Raw genomic sequence first — 16,595 nt, forward strand, 5'->3', positions numbered from 1 at the left:
AGATTAGCCCAGCTGTTTATGAAGCTGCAGCTGTAGCAGCTTTTCATCTTGCAATCTGAACACGTGCTCCCAGTATGTGAAAGCTAAGAATGAGCCAGTGTTAGCCTGTTCAGTGCTTTTCACATTAATACTCCAAAATCATCTTTAAAAATAACTAGAAGTACTTTCTGCCCTGTAGTGTCTGTGGTGTAAAAAAGCAGGATCTAGCTTTAAATTGGCTATCATTGGCTATCCAAACACTAGTAGCAGTGTAACTGTAGCGTCACAGAACTCATCACTTTTCCCTGAATATCCTTTTATGCGGGTAGTGCTTGCAGCTTCTTGCTGCCACGTCTGGATTGTACCCCAGGAAATTACTTAAATATAGTTGAGGTATATCTTTGTGTTGCTGCTACCACATTAGCAAGATGCCCTAAGGTACATGTGCTTTAAATGCAGCCCTCTTTCCAGCTGTTCGGCTAATTGAGCTTGGTAATGCAGGGCCTCTCTTAGTAGGTGGATTTCCAGCATGTGCAGGTACACAAGTTAGTATTGCAAAGAGCTGGAAAGAAAACACCTTTGAATGGATGTGAAAATAGATCTGCAAATTTTTCTTCTTTAGGAACACAATTGGGGTATGTAACTGGACCAGTGTACTGTAAAAAGCAGCAGAACATACACTTCCTTACTTACATATTTATCGTCCATTCAGTGCTTGTGCTGGGAGTTGGGAACATCAGTAGCTGTTGGAGTCCAGATCCTTTTCCCTAATGCTGGGTATGTTTCATGGGGTCAGGAAAACAAGTACTGGCTTTCCAGCCAAGTAGAGTAACATCTGTCTAAAGCATTACAGGAAATGAACAACAATTAATTTGTTTAGAGAATAAAAGGTGAAAAACTATATGTATTTCTTAAAGCATTCAGTGTCGTTGATGCATGTGAGAACTGGCTTCATCTTCCAACTGAAGTCAGTTTGCAATGATTGCTTTTGCTTTTGTTGCATGCTTAGGTACAAACCCTTGTGCAGAGGATAATGGCGGCTGCAGCCATCTTTGTCTGTACAGACCACAAGGCCTTCGCTGCGCTTGCCCCATAGGCTTAGAGCTTATCAATGATATGAAGACCTGCATCGTCCCAGAAGCTTTCCTGCTGTTTTCTCGAAGAGCAGATATCAGACGAATCTCTTTAGAAACGAACAACAACAACGTTGCTATTCCACTCACCGGAGTCAAGGAAGCTTCTGCTCTGGATTTTGACGTGACAGACAATCGGATTTACTGGACTGACATTTCACTGAAGGTAGAGGTTTATTCCATATTGGCTATTAAGCTGTTACAAGGTTCTTGAGATACTTAAGAATGGATTGACAAATGCGATTTACAAGATTCAAGGGATAGGAGCTTGTTCTAAGAATGGCATACATTTTTGTTATACTAGCAGCATTCTCTCTTATAAATCATTTGCTTTGGTTTTGCACAGCAAAGTTTTGGTAGCAGAGGGTCTACAGGGGCTGCTAGAAGCTTCCCCCGTGTCCAACAGAGCCAATGCCAGCTGGCTCCAAGGCCAAGTCCATCAGCGGCGGTGGTAGGACCTCTGGGATAACAGATTTAAGAAGCGGGGGGAAAAAGCTGCCCAAGAGCAGTTGCAGCCAGAGAGAGGAGTGAGAACATGTAAGAGAAGCAGCCCTGCAGACCCCCAGGTCAGTGAAGAAGGAGGGGGAGGAGATGCTCCAGGTGCCGGAGCAGAGATTCACCTGCAGCCCATGGGGAAGACCGTGGTGAGGTAGGCTGTCCCCCTGCAGCCCATGGAGGTCCACGGTGGGGCAGATATCCACCTGCAGCCCAGGGAGGACCCCACGCCGGAGCAGGTGGGTGTCCAAAGGAGGCTGTAACCCCGTGGGAAGCCCACGCTGGAGCAGGCTCCTGGCAGGACCTGTAGCCCCGTGGAGAGGGGAGCCCACACTGGAGCAGGTTTTCTGGGAGGACTTGGGACCTCACAGGGGACCCACGCTGGAGCAGTCTGTGAGGAACCACAGCCTGTGGGAAGGACTCACATTGGAGAAGTCTGTGGAGGACTGTCTCCCGTGGGAGGGACCCCACGGTAGAGCAGGGGAAGAGTGTTGAGGAGTCCTCCCCCTGAGGAGGAAGGCGCAGCAGAGACAACGTGCGATGCACTGACCGCAACCCCCATTCCCCATCCCCCTGCGCTGCTGGTGGGGAGGAAGTGGAGAAAATTGGGAGTGGAGTTGAGCCTGGGAAGGAGGGAGGGGTGGGGGGAACGTGTTTTTAAGCTATGGTTTTATTTCTCATTAGCCTACTCTGGCCCATTGGTAATATATTAAGTTAATTTTCCCCAAGTCGAGTCTGTTTTGCCCATGAGGGTAATTAGTGAGTTATCTCTCCCTGTATTTATCTCAACTCATGAGCCTTTCGCTTTATTTTCTCTCCCCTGTCCAGCTGAGGAGGGGAGTGATAGAGCGGCTTTGGTGGGCACCTGGTGTCCAGCCAGGGTCAACCCACCACATCATTTAAATCTCACGTACACATTTTCACATAAAGGATAAGTTTGCAAAAATAAATTTGTTTGGCAGAAAGCTGAGAAGAATGCCATATGGCAGAAGGTTTGGGGAATCACAGATGTTTTGCCAGATGTTTAACGGGGGAAGCCTTGTCTTGGGTCAGGAAGTGACAATGGGTCTTAGCTATTTATTAACTTACATGGCTACTGCATGTGAGACATATTATGAATCACAGGCTTTGTAAAACAGGTCTAGGGTCTAGACTGACAAATCAGAAAATGTTGAGGGTAGGTGTTTAAATGTGGTTGTTAGTGGAGAATACAGACAATACACAGAAACCTGTTATCTCTGTTATCAGTGAGTCTAGTTTATTCCCTTTGTTTTTCGCGGGTTGTAGAGGTAGTCAGAATTGTGGGCACCAAAAATTAGTTTTTAATAAAAGGAAGTTTTCTGCAATTGGGTTGAGACCTGTGCCAGCAATAGGACCTTTGCAACTGAAGAGTCGTAGAAGTTAAAAACACAGAGTTTAAGTTTGAGAGAGGTGATTTGGCTGAACTCTTTAGGTATGGTATTCATTTGAGCTGTGTTTGAAATAAAAAGAAAACAATGATCTGATCAATTTTTAAGGGTGATACAGGTGAAGACTAGGATATAAACTTTCCCTGCTGTGTACTTTCACAAAGTGGCATAATTAGCAGGTAGCATCCAAAATGGGAAGTAAACAAACAAACAAAAATCAGTCTTTGTGTAAACTTCTGATGGGTTAGGAGTATGAGGAGTATAGAGGGGAATATTAAGGACATAGAAAGGAAGCCCATGTTTGCCAAAAAGAATATTATACCATCCTAATTTTATTCCTTTACTTTCAGGTTTATAAGTGGTCATAGTAAAACAGGGAATGCCTAAACTCTGATAGAGTATTATCATACAATTCTGGATGTATCTGCTATCACAGGCTGATCCATGATGGCAAGAGTTAAAAGAAATCTTTTGAATAAAAGACCAAGAAGAAATTATGCTTAGTGAAATGAAATTAAGCCGTCAATACTGAAGCACTTGCAATACTGAGCTAATCGGTCGTTAGGTTGTTTTCTTCTGTTTGCTGTTCTGTCCCAAACTTTTTCATTAGGCTGCTTTAAATAGTGTTCCATGCTATAACATCGATGCTTTTGTATCGTCCTGGGAGAGCCAAAATATTTCCCCCTCAAAGTTGGCACTGAGTTATTAAGGTCACTTTGGCATGCAGACTGCTTAATTGAACCAGACTAGTTATCCCATTTATTTCCCCAGTGAAACCCTATTGTAATTGACACAGAATGCATTCACAAAGTACAGTAAATCATTACTTCTGAATAGCAGCGTTGTTTGCCTTGCAAATAAGTAGCATATTGTGAGATCCTCTTTCCTATGAGATGCCTAAAATCTGAAAGTGTTTAAAATGCAACAAAGAAAACAACCAGCCCAATGACAGACTGGTAAAATTTCTAATTTGCCTGTGTATCTTTGTATCCCTACAGACCATCAGCAGAGCATTTATGAATGGCAGCGCACTGGAACACGTTGTGGAGTTTGGCTTGGATTACCCAGAAGGCATGGCTGTAGATTGGCTGGGGAAGAACTTGTATTGGGCTGATACTGGAACAAATCGTATAGAAGTGTCAAAGCTGGATGGACAGCATCGCCAAGTACTGGTGTGGAAAGATCTTGATAGTCCCCGGGCATTGGCATTGGACCCTGCTGAGGGGTAACTTGCTGATTTAATTTCATGTTTATGAACGGTGAAAAACAACATCGTAATGCTTCCTCTAGGGCATGTTAGTTAGGCATTGCCTGTAAATCCTGAGAGAGCTGAGCTGGGGAATACAGCCTGGTAATTTAGAGTATGAGAGCTGGAGGAATACTCTCTTAATGTCCTGAATAATCATTAAGAATACTAAAAAAAAAATAAATCAGAGCAGCTCATTAAAAAGGGATTTATATTTAGTTTTTTAATTAACCACAGAATCAAAGTAGTTTTAGGTTTGTGGAATTCATTAATTAGAAAAGGACTATAGCATTGAAAAGAAAATATTTGTCCTTTTAAAAATGAGGATCCTTTTTATCACAAGTTAGGGTCCAATAAAGGTATTAAATGATTTAACTTGAGAGTGGGGGAGTGAAGCTTATTGTCCAAGAATAAGGAAGGTGTTTGTTTCTTCAGATAAAGGACCCTTTTTAGTTGGTATGGACAGGGGAAGCAAGGACAGAGAACGAGTGGAAACAATTATACCCACCTATCCCCAAAATGAAAGATTTCCTGAGAAGAAACTTCTCAGTTGGATTCAAATGTAATAGCAAAAGTAGGGCAATAAGCAGGGGGAGGGAGGAAGGAGCGGGGCAAGGCAAGGCAAAAACTATTTAGCTTCTGAAATAGCTCTTCTAGCATGAAATGCTCATTTGACATTAACTAATTACTGCAAACCCTTTTTGAGGTTATACCAACATTGTATTATTCTTATTTTGCAAATGAGGGAACTTAATTTTCAAGTGTTATGAAATTATCACAGTTCCCAGTGATGCTGCAAGAGTTGCAGCAATGCAGAGAACTTGGAACATATTCCTCCTGCTTCATTTCAATAAGGTGGTGGCAACTGTCGCAGTGCTTAGTCAAACAGAGTTCTGCACTGCCCGCAGTGGGACACACAGATGGGGTTCAGCCCTGACGTGCCAGGGGCTGCCTGGACAAGTACATCAGAGGGCATCCAAGACCAGATTGTTAGATCAAGTTACTCCAAATCTGGTTGTAACAAAAGGTTGCTATGGATGATTCTAGTTTTACTCTGGGAATAGTTTTTTTCCAACGATTATTGTAATTCAATGCTTTGTCTCTTCACCACAGACCAGAAGAAAAAATTACTTTAGTTTTGAGTCCGAATGCCTGGTTTTCCTTTTATCTTATAGCTGAGCTATGTCATTGTACTTTACATAGTTTTCATGGCACTGCTAACATGGGAGCAATTCTAACACTTAGGTCCATGCTGTATACAGCTTGCAAAATTTATGCACAAAATACTTGCAAAATTTTAAGAAAATCTTAAGAAACGGTGTCTAAAGAACAGTTCCCCCTTGATAATTGGTTTCTGAAGCAACCTTTCCCACTATGTCGTTCGTTGAAATTAAAAGCATTTCACAGGTGTTTGTTACTAGAGGTATTAAAGCAGAAAGGTGTAAACATTGGCTAGTCTCACTTGTTTTTAAAGTTGTATTGGGTTTACATTTTGGAAGAAGTGGCTAACTAGCCACCAAATGTCAGATATACAGCCTTCTCTACTGCCTAAAAAAACCACCAACCAAAACATGTACAAGTCTGTGCCTCTGCCAAATGAGGCATAAACTGGCATGTGAGTATGTAAATAGTTTGTACTTCTGCTCCAGTGGAAATGCCATACAATTTTGTGTTATTCTGCCCTTGGCTGAAATGTAGCACACTGTTAATGTGGCTGGTTGACTTAGTTGTGTGGAGATGAGCAGTGGCACCTACTAGCAAAAGTGCCCTGCATACCTACTTTTTTGTATTCCTTCATTTGATGGACAACTGCATAGAAACACAAGCTAAGTGCCATGGAAAATATCTTGCTAAATAACCAGGTATAAATGAAGGTGCCCAACTGCCAACCTTTTGCCTCTTAACTGATGTGCATAGATTAGTTGAGATTGAAGTGCTTTCATATAGAACTTGCTGATGAAAATCCAGCTTCAAGTGGAAAAAATAATGTTGGAAGCATTTTGAGGAAACTTGACTCACTTCCTTGCTTGTATTTTGAAAAAACATTTAGCGTAATGGGGCCTAATAAATGCTTGACTTTACAGCTCTTGTTTTTCTCTTACTCTTTCTACAGATTTCTGTTTTGTTTTGTTTTTCCCCTTGAGTTCTCTTTTGGATTAAATGTGATTATTTTTTTCTTTTGTCCTTTTAATCAGGTTTATGTACTGGACTGAATGGGGTGGTAAGCCAAAAATTGATAGAGCTGCTATGGATGGCAGCGAGCGGACTACTTTGGTACCGAATGTGGGACGTGCTAATGGCCTAACTATTGATTATGCTAAAAGACGACTGTACTGGACTGACCTCGATACCAACCTGATAGAATCCTCCAACATGCTAGGTGAGCCCCAGAGCCCTGGGCAGCATCATGGTGATGCTGCTGCTTTTTCGCCATTCCCTGTGGCAAATTATTGCTTAAATCATGTGAAGATACATATCTTAAGACAAAAATAGATTTTTTTCAAACTGACGTGCTTTTAACATTTGCTTCTATAATTGATGTTTGTGCAACACAGCATTTAGTGAGGCCTCAATTTTCTTGTAGGTGATATAGTTGCTCACAAAGTTAAAATTATACAAGCTGTACGTGTTTTCAGTTATATGTAGGACAGAGCTGTCAGCTCCCAGTGTTTTGGAGAGTCTTGTTTTGCTGCTCTGAAAGAGCACTGGCAAATACATAACAAACGCTTCATCATCTGTAGAAAGATAGAGAGAAAGCCAAGATAACAACAGCTTATTGGAAATTTTTCACAATATAATTTAATACAATTTGGTTTTTAATCTTTGTTGGTATCCTCAGGGTTCAGGCATTTCCCCCCCCCCAGTATCCTGCACACTAAGGAGCGTTTCCTGGCTGGTATTGGTCACCAGGGGGGCTCTCCCTCACGCTGGGGTCTATATGATTGTTTTATAAACTGGTCATTACAGCTAAATGGAGGTGGAATATTTTATTCTTTCACTGTCCCAGGATAGTGTACTGAGGACCCAAGCCCTCTCAGATTTGCACAGTATTTTTTTTTAACTTCTTGGCACTCACAGGAGTAGACTGCCTTGTTGTGTGCCAAATTATTCAGATTAGCATTATCACTAGCCAGTGTTTAAAGCTAAAGGAGTTAGTCTGCTTTAAACAGTACATTTGCAATAGTGGAACAAAGCTAGAAAAAGATCAAACCAGGAGAGTGCATTATAGGAATTATATGTAATAAAAAAGCTTTTCTTCAGCTTCTTGTGTATTTTGGTGGGCTGTTGAGGCTGGCTCAGTGTTCCCCTGTGTGCCACGGAACAGGACACAGCATTAGAATTTCATTTTCCTCGTGCCTGTGGCTAGTGACAGCAGAGTGCAGAGCTGTGCATCCTCATCTTCTCTGTGCAAAGAGGGAATGACCTCTTGCTTCGTAATCTCCCGTTCATTTTCTGTGACTAGACGGCAGGACATCCCATGGCAATGAAGTGGTTGAAATAATTTCCCCCACCCATGCGCTGCTCCTTAAGGTCTCTTAACATTTCCATGGTATACACAATTAACTGTTTCCTACCTTGAGTTTCTGACTGCTCCTTCCTGTTAAGACATTCCAGACACAGGTTAGTTTAACCTTGTGCATTTAATTTTTCTCATAATACGATGTAGAATTTTATTAAGCTTGTACAATTCTCTCTCTGTAAGCAGCAGGCACCAAATGTAGTGCAAGAGATGCTGCACTGGGAATACAGTGTCAGGATCCTGCATCCCCTTCAGATATTTGTTTCAGGGAGGAGGGAAAGGACAGAATCTTTCCAAGAACCCTGATCAGTTTCAAAGCTGAGACTTTTTTCTTTAGTAAAATACATTCTCTTCTGTGAATTGCAAGCAGGATTAGCGCATTTCTGTGATATGCTCGGAGATGTCAGGATGGTCTTTTGAATATTGTACGTTACTTTATAATTTACTTCTGTAATAGTGAAATAGAAACTTTAAAGTAATTATGTGTTAACCTTTCCGTGCAGGGGACATGTCAAACGGCATTAAACAGCATATTGTTTGTCCCCATATAATTCCGCTTTTTCTCTCCCTTCCTTTTTGGAAACAGGCCTTGACCGTGAGATTATAGCTGATGACTTGCCTCACCCATTTGGCTTGACTCAGTATCAGGATTATATTTACTGGACAGACTGGAGCCGGCGTAGCATTGAACGAGCCAACAAGACCAGCGGCCAGAACCGAACTATCATCCAAGGGCATTTGGATTACGTTATGGACATCTTGGTCTTCCATTCCTCCAGGCAGGCAGGCTGGAACGAGTGTGCATCTAGCAATGGTCACTGTTCTCACCTGTGCTTAGCAGTCCCTGTTGGTGGTTTTGTCTGTGGCTGCCCAGCACACTATTCCTTGAACTCTGACAACAGGACTTGTAGTGGTAAGCTGTAATGAATGAAAATAAAACAGAGAAGCAGATGTGTTTAGTAACAGATGCAAGCATTGTACTTGGAGGAGAGAAGAGTTTTATTTTTACATGAAATGGTGAAGCTTGTTTGCTGATAGGCCAAGTTAAAGCTAGTTTCTACTTTTAATACTGAATGTGTATTTGAAAAATTTTTGGTTCCTTAGCCTCCCTTCCTCCATAGGAAGCAGGATATATGACTGGATAAAGATGGCAATAAAAATATGTATTTTAAAATATAATTGTCTAATACTAATACTGACTTTTTAGTATTAGTCAGTATTAGTATTAGTCTAATTTCTAATACTGACTTTTTAGAGAAGACAGGATAATGAAAGCAAAAAAAAAGTCTTGCAATGTACCAGTATCACCGTAAAATAAGAGTGGCTGTTAATGAACATTTTCAGTGACTCGGCTAAATCTGTGTAAACAGAAAAGCTCAAAATGCTTTTCATTTTGTATCTGTCTGTCAAACACTCCTCAAGTGCGTGCTTGCTTGTTTATTTATCTGCTTATTTATTTCAATTCTTGCCTGACATAAAGGATATATGATAGTTTGGTCTATATTCTGGACTTTGCGTAGCCTTTAGGTGGTCAAGATTTAATTCTATAGTAGCTGTGTTTGCTGGCTGATGAGATGCTGAGGTGGGCCACTCTCACACTCCTAAAAGTGTTTCTTTCTCAGTGAGGAGAGGCTTGGCTCCACGGCTTCCCCAGCACTTCAGATTTCTGATCTCAGTGCAGCCAAGCCCCATTTTTCTTTATTGTTGTGCAGAATATGAACCGCAAGGCCCCTCAGGCTGTGTGTAATTAGTTTCTAACCAAATAATTTATCCATCTCTCAATAACTGGCTGCCAGTGAGGCTCTCATAATTTTGGCAGCCACACTGGATGGCTGATTTCCACTGGTGTCATTCAGATTAGTCAGTGGGTGAAGAGATTCATGGTACGGAGAGACAGATTGTATCTCATCCACATTATGTATGAGTAGAGAGATCCAACTGTTGTTTTAAAGCCAAAAGCAGGGCAGCTTGTTCCACGAATGCCACCTCATGGCATTTTTTGAAAATCATGCTCTTCAGAAAGCTCTGCTTTTCCACCCCCCCATGTGTCCTGTACTCCTCCTTTCCTTTTTTTATTACAAGAGGCGCTTGCATGACAACTGGGTTCTTGTACTCTAACACTCGCACACCGTCCTGTGAGTTAGAGGCACGGCTGGCACCTCTCTGGTGATGACTGTGATTTTGCAGGTGGAGGAATCTGACTTCCAGTGGAGCATAAGTAGCAAAATGATCAAAGGTCATGTTTTCTTGTGAAAATGCTCTTGGAAACAAAGGAAGGAGAAAAATACAGGAAACATGTTGTGAGCAGATAGAACCATTTCCCCGCAGTACAGTTCAGGGCTGTTTGTAAGGTATTAGAAGTTTTCCTTCTGCCATGTTCAAACCTGGGAATTTTCCAACTTCTCACTTGTAGGTAATTGGAAACTTAGGCTTCTCTGCATATAATTTAGTTTTTTTTTTCTTGGCCACTGTAATTGGAGCATGAATCGTTTTAACTTTCTCTTGCCTGTTTTACTTGCTTATGTACTCCTGAACATTATTATTAGCCCAAGCCCTGTCTAGAGGCCGGTTCCTCCCTTCTGGATTACCTTGCTCATGTGTGCATAGATTCTTTTAATTATGGGAAGGACACACTGCTCTGATGAGATCTGGTATCTCGTCAGACCTACCATGTGTCGTGAAGTTTGAAGGCAGTGTTACACAGGAGACGTGGTTGTTGCACTCCATTTGCCTGCCAAAAATATAGTTAAAATATGTGACTATTGGGAGGGAAAATGATGAAAACTGGGAAGGGATTTTGAAATTGGTACTGTTTCAGAGATCTGGGGACTCAAGGGGAGAAATTCTGCTGTTGCTTTTTATAATGAGCCATCAATTCAAAGTTGGAAGCCAAGCAATGGCAGTGAGAAGGTGTCTTTGGGGAAAAATGGAAAGAATTTTAGGTGCTTCTGATGGTATGTTTACCTGCACTGTTTTATCTTGAGCTTTTTTCCCCTTCTATTACTCTCTTAACTGCTTGGTAAGAATTCTGATGTTTTCTGAATCTATTACTTTGCTATACACATTCATATAAACTTTGCTTTGTCCTTTTTTTTTTTTTTTTTTGTGCTTTCTTCTACAGTTTAGACCTAAGTAGAAGGCAGCTTAAATTATTGGAGAAACGCTTGGAGGGGAAATACAGGTTTTCCAGAAAGCAAAAATACCTTGCAATTAGGCTTGATTGTTATAGGATGTTAGGACTGAGTGTTAAGTTACCAAGGAAACTCCCCTCCCTGCCTTTTTTTTTTTTTTTTTTTTTTTTTCCCCTCCCCAGCAGCCAGAATAAATGTTCAAAGCGTATGCCTAAAATAACAAAGCAAGGTGATGATGTTCTCTGGAAGACTTTTGCTACCTTCCCTTTCCAAGGTGCTGCCTTACCTGTTTTACAGGCTGGATTGAATGAGTACAGTGTCCCACTGCTAATCTCTCCAGACTTGTGCTATAGAGAATTGATTGTACAAACTTCAGGGAGGCTGCAAATGGCATTTCTGGCTGCTGGCTCTTGTGCTGCTTTGCACAGCAGTGGCTCCAGGTAGACCATTATTGAAAAGAATGCTGTGAAAAGAGAAAAATGCTTTAACTACCTCCTCTGATTTCTGACCCAGTTATGTAATACTGGGATAACTTCTTTTTAATGATGTATTAAATGCCTTGTGCACTTACTGTAAGATGCAGCCAGGAAACTTCAGCTATAGGGAGTGGGGAAGTCTTATTTTCTGATGTTTGATGGTATTTCTAAGAAGAAAATGATTCGTCCAGGAAATTTTTGCTGGGCATCTGGAAAGCTGGAGGAGAGCATCAGATTTTTTATTTTTTTTTCTGATTGCAGGTTAGCATTGCCAGATGAGCACCTAAAAATAAGAAAGATACATAAATTTGAGAAGGGTGAATACATTTTTCTCCGAAAACACATCTTTGCACACACCTAACATTTTCCTGTGAATTAGTTGTTGTTCCATTCCAGTGCAGACAGAAAGAGGGTTTGTGGGAACAGGACTGAACCACTCTAATGGCAGTCTCTCTTCCCTGGGACCTCTAAATGAGGAACCAGTGCTGGCTTTTGCTCAGCTCCCTCTGCAAGTAGAATTGTACCTAGCAAAAGGTTCCACTTCAAAACAGTGGAGCTGCATTTCCCTGGGACCCCTTTAGAAAGAAAATTGACAGTTCTTTGAGAGGCATGGTTTGACCATTCTTCTTTGAGGTGACTTTGACAGAAGTCTTCACATTCATTAGTCCTGCAACTTACAAAATTATCTTTGTCTGTCTCATCCACGTTCAGACATTTATCATAAAAAGAGGTCATTTGAAAGGCTTTCCAAACAGATCAGAGGTTGGGATTTTTATGTTTTGTTTTGATTTTTTTTTTTTTTTTTGGAAGAGGGAGAAGGGGAATGAAATAATAGGTGCTGTGTGGTTACATATAGTAGTTGTTGTTACTGAAGGTACAAATACACAACCTTATTGCTACGTGTAACCCTTTCACCTTTTTTTTTTTTTTTAACCCATCAAGCTCCTACAACCTTTCTGTTATTCAGTCAGAAGAATGCAATTAATCGCATGGTGATAGATGAGCAGCAGAGTCCAGATATCATACTCCCTATCCATAGTCTGAGGAACGTTCGAGCCATTGATTATGACCCCCTGGATAAGCAGCTGTACTGGATTGATTCTCGGCAGAACATCATCCGGAAGGCACAGGAGGATGGCAGCCAGGTATCCTGTGGGTTATGGAATTACTAAAAGATGAGGAAGGCATGCCCCACACCCAGCAATGAATGATTGTACATGGATAATTTAGATATATGGACTTCGTATAGATTACTAGCTGTCACTTTGCAAAACAAGTGGCATCTGGAGTTTCTGGAGACCTCAGCCGGTGATCTGGGAGGTGCAGCAGGAAATAAAACATGGAAAACGAGGGCCAACTTAAAGATACCATTGTTCACAGTGCATTATTTGCTCAATGCTCTCTTTAGGCTGGGGGCTCTTGGAACCCATATTTGAGAGAAGTGACACATGGATGAGAAGCTTCTTGGGAGAAACGGAGTGTGTCAGAGAGAAGAAAGAGTTACAAATGAGCAGGGTGCAGGGGCTTTGATTCTGAAATGAAGAGGGTGGGACTTTGTGAGCACACAGGTGTGTCTGAAGCCTCCCAGGTTCTAGTGGGGATAGGAAGAGAGTTGTTATCAACCACAGAGGCACTGAGCCGGGAGGTTGAAACTAGTGACGTATAAGAGATGTAGCAGGCTTGGGAAGATGTATTTAACTGGGGAATACAGAAAAAGTAGAGTAGGGTAGAAGGCAAAAGGTGATACAGGTTTAGTGAGGTTAATTGTGAGCTATGACTGGTTATTCATTTTCACATTTTAAAATAGATTTTTTTTCTTCCTGATTTTTTGAATGGGGGAGGAGCGGGAGACTAAGATGAACAACACTGAGGTGTTATATTCAGTTTAATTTGTAAGAGTGTGTGGTTTCTGGTGGTGGGTGTGGTGGTAGTTGGATCCTGCTGAAGCGCCCTTCAGCCTTAACTCTTAATTTACCAGTGTTTTTAATTTTGGAATATCTAAATAATTTAACACCCAAAACTAGTTAAAGGCACCAGGTTTTTGCCAGCTTCAGCAGAATAAACAAGTGTAAGACTTGTAGGAACACCCTTTCATAGAGGTGACAAGCCAAATAAAGTTAGGCAAATTTTATGGTGAAGTTTAATTTGGGGGTGAGAGGGTGGAGGCTGCTCACCTCAAAAGCATGAAGTTTTCCAGGAAGATTATGTAAGGCTGTGTTTTGTGAGTTATCAGTCCTCGTAAGATTCTTTGAAAAGTTCATGAAAGATGTCAGTTAGGTTCACCTTTCAATATAGGGAGAATATGCAGTTTCTTTCTAAAAAACATAATAAATTAAAAAAACAAAAAGGCATGTGAACTCCAGAGGTCTGGACAGGTAGAAGGCAAGAACTTTGAAGCAGAAAGGTGTTAGCTGGAAATGCTCTAAAGTCACTGTTGTAAGCTAGGGTGATATCCTTTCTGTCTGTTGGCAGTTGCCTTCCCATTTATTATTCATCCTTATGTTATGTCCCCCAAGTGTGATGGCAGCGATGGTGGAGAAGAATGAGGCAAGAATTTCAAGTGCGGTCTTTACTTTGCCTGTGTTTTTATCTGTTCAGCTGCAGCTTTGGGAATTAGTGGTGATGCATTCCTGTTGTAGAGTGCTAAATGTGCTGGGTTTAGGTCTATCCAAACTGAACTTAGAGTTGTCAAGAAGGCAGAGGAAACATGGAAGCTGACCCTGAATCTTCAACATAGAGGCAGTTTGGACTTATTGGTCAAACTTGCTAAGTCTTATGAACTGCAACCAACTTAGATGATTGCCATTACAACAAACCATCAGGACTAAGTGTCTGTATCTGATCAAAGGTGTTGGTGAGGCAACTGGACCTGGGTGTCTCCTTACTTTATGATAGTATTTTGGCTGCCTCCTTTTGTTGAGCAGTAGTTTGATGTGGTGCATCCATAGCAAATAAAATTGCTCATATTGGATCAGATTAAATGCTTTTCTGTGGGTTGCTTTTCTTTCTTTTGTAGAGCCTCACTGTTGTGACAAGTCCAGTTCCCAATCAGAACCTAGATATGCAGCCTTATGATCTGAGCATTGACATCTACAGCCGCTATATCTACTGGACCTGCGAAGCTACTAATGTGATCAATGTGACACGCCTGGATGGGAGACCCATGGGAGTGGTGCTCAAAGGAGATCAAGATAGGCCCAGGGCCATTGTAGTGAATCCAGAGAAAGGGTATGTAGCTGAAATAGTGATGTGGGGAAATTCAGGCTGAAGGTCTTGAGAATCAAATTGATTTCTTACTGCTGGCTGGTTTCTGTTTGTCAGAATAAAAACTTCTTTGACGTTTGTTAAGATGCCTTGGTCATATAGCAAAAATATGGAAAGATCAAATAAACCTTTTTCTTTTTTTTTTCCCTCTAATCATTCCTATTCCAGATACATGTATTTCACCAACCTACAGGAAAGGTCTCCTAAAATTGAGAGAGCAGCATTGGATGGAACTGAACGAGAGGTCCTTTTTTTCAGTGGTTTGAGCAAGCCCGTAGCCTTAGCTATTGACAGCCAGCTAGGCAAGTTGTTCTGGGCTGATTCAGACCTGCGGAGAATTGAAAGCAGTGACCTTTCAGGTATAGTAGCGCTTTAATTCAGTGATTCATTTGTGTGGTGTGGGTGTGGGGGAATGCAGAGAAAGGTGTCTTCTTTTCCTTCCTACTATAAACAGTCTGTACTGTGATTCTAATCGCTCCCTAAATTCCCAGCCAGGGAATGTGCATGATTCATGCAGCGTGCCTTTACAGTCTCATGCCTCTATCTGATTTGCATTATTAATTGCTACACATGCTATTTACTTCAGTTTCTCTCTGCAAGACCTTCGTATGGTTTCCCAAAGTCAGTTCACAAATAAATTGCAGCAGTTTTGGAAAGGGGAGCGAGAGGGTTGTTTTTAAAGGCATTGGTTTTGTTGCAGTAATCTGTCAATCAGAGGAAGGTTTCCCGTTAGTGGAAAAATCTTTCCTGCAGAGTTAAAGAAGCAAGTATGCAGGTCACTTACATACCTGTCATTTGGGGTGAAATGATGTGAGAAGGATAGAGCAGATCTAACATCTCTCTGTTCTCAAAAGGCAAAAACCTCTCTCTTCCAGCTATGGAATTCTCTTTGCCTGCTCCCTAAGGTTGGTTATGCTGCTTGTCTGACCTCCTCTGAGTTGATTCAGCTCACTTAACCACATAAGCAAAACAATAACCTAACAATATACAGAAAAAGAGAAATAGAGAACAGTGTTCTGTTGGTTTGGAAAGCTGAGTTGGTTCAGGAAAAAGTCCAGCAAACAACCAGAACTAGAGCAAGAGAGGAGGAAAAATCATGCAGTTAGAATGGGTGTGAAAGAATCCCTTTTATTTATGTCTTTTATTTACTAGCCGGATCCGGCAAGCTGCTGGATCAGCTCAGCTGTCTCATGGCTTTGCTAGTAACTTGTTGTGATATGAGTTGGGCTGGATGTTGCTGCTGGGAGTGACAGGATGTTCTGAGCACATAAATACCCACCTCCATTAGGTGATGGAGTATATGCACCCTTTGTGCTGCTGCTAGTGGAGGGCATTGGCAGAATTTCTCCTTCCTTTGCAGTAAGTCCATCCCCAGTTTGAATAGTGCATGTCCTTGCAGCTGAGTGTTTTCTACTATCAGAAGCATAAGTACATGCGTAAGGAAGGAAGGACACACTTTGCAATCTGTAAGTGAGTTTGAAAACTTAACAAGAGTATGGTAGTTTGTAGTAATGTCTTTAACAGATGACATGATACCTTCGTTCAAAGTAGTAGCACATAATCCCATTGACACCACTGTGATTTTCAGCCTTTTATTAAGTTGCTAGCATAAGCTTTTGTTTTGGAAAACATTTTGGGTTTTCTAGTTGGTTGGAATTGAGCAATATAATAAATTTTTTTTCAGTGATTCATGTGGTGTGTCACTGGAAGATTCAGGGTCACTAATGAACTGCAATACCCTGATTGTTTACTATTTTAAAACACAGGACATAACCTGAGTTAGTGAATTATTCTAAAAAAAATGTGGTATGAGTATCTCAGCATGTTCTAGGCTATCCCAGATCCTGGGTCTGCATGAGTCGAGTAATGGGCGGCAGAACATCTCATGTGCTTTGTTTCTCTTTTTGGCTGTTATCTGCCAGAAATCAACACACCAGAGGAG

The 16,595-nt window shown here is 41.4% G+C and overlaps 1 protein-coding gene across 1 annotated transcript in view; it reads left to right on the plus strand.

The window, feature by feature from the left end:
* The window catches only part of LRP6 (LDL receptor related protein 6), a 131,127-nt gene that overhangs the window by 93,238 nt on the left and 21,294 nt on the right, over positions 1–16,595 (plus strand). The window contains exons 9-15 of the mRNA XM_075051779.1: positions 989–1,278; positions 4,015–4,241; positions 6,458–6,642; positions 8,369–8,695; positions 12,332–12,534; positions 14,406–14,617; positions 14,822–15,012. Coding sequence (XP_074907880.1) covers positions 989–1,278; positions 4,015–4,241; positions 6,458–6,642; positions 8,369–8,695; positions 12,332–12,534; positions 14,406–14,617; positions 14,822–15,012 — 1,635 coding nt within the window. The remainder of the gene's footprint in view (positions 1–988; positions 1,279–4,014; positions 4,242–6,457; positions 6,643–8,368; positions 8,696–12,331; positions 12,535–14,405; positions 14,618–14,821; positions 15,013–16,595) is intronic.

This window comes from Buteo buteo, chromosome 19, assembly GCF_964188355.1.
Source record: "Buteo buteo chromosome 19, bButBut1.hap1.1, whole genome shotgun sequence".
Classification (NCBI taxonomy): Eukaryota; Metazoa; Chordata; class Aves; order Accipitriformes; family Accipitridae; genus Buteo; species Buteo buteo.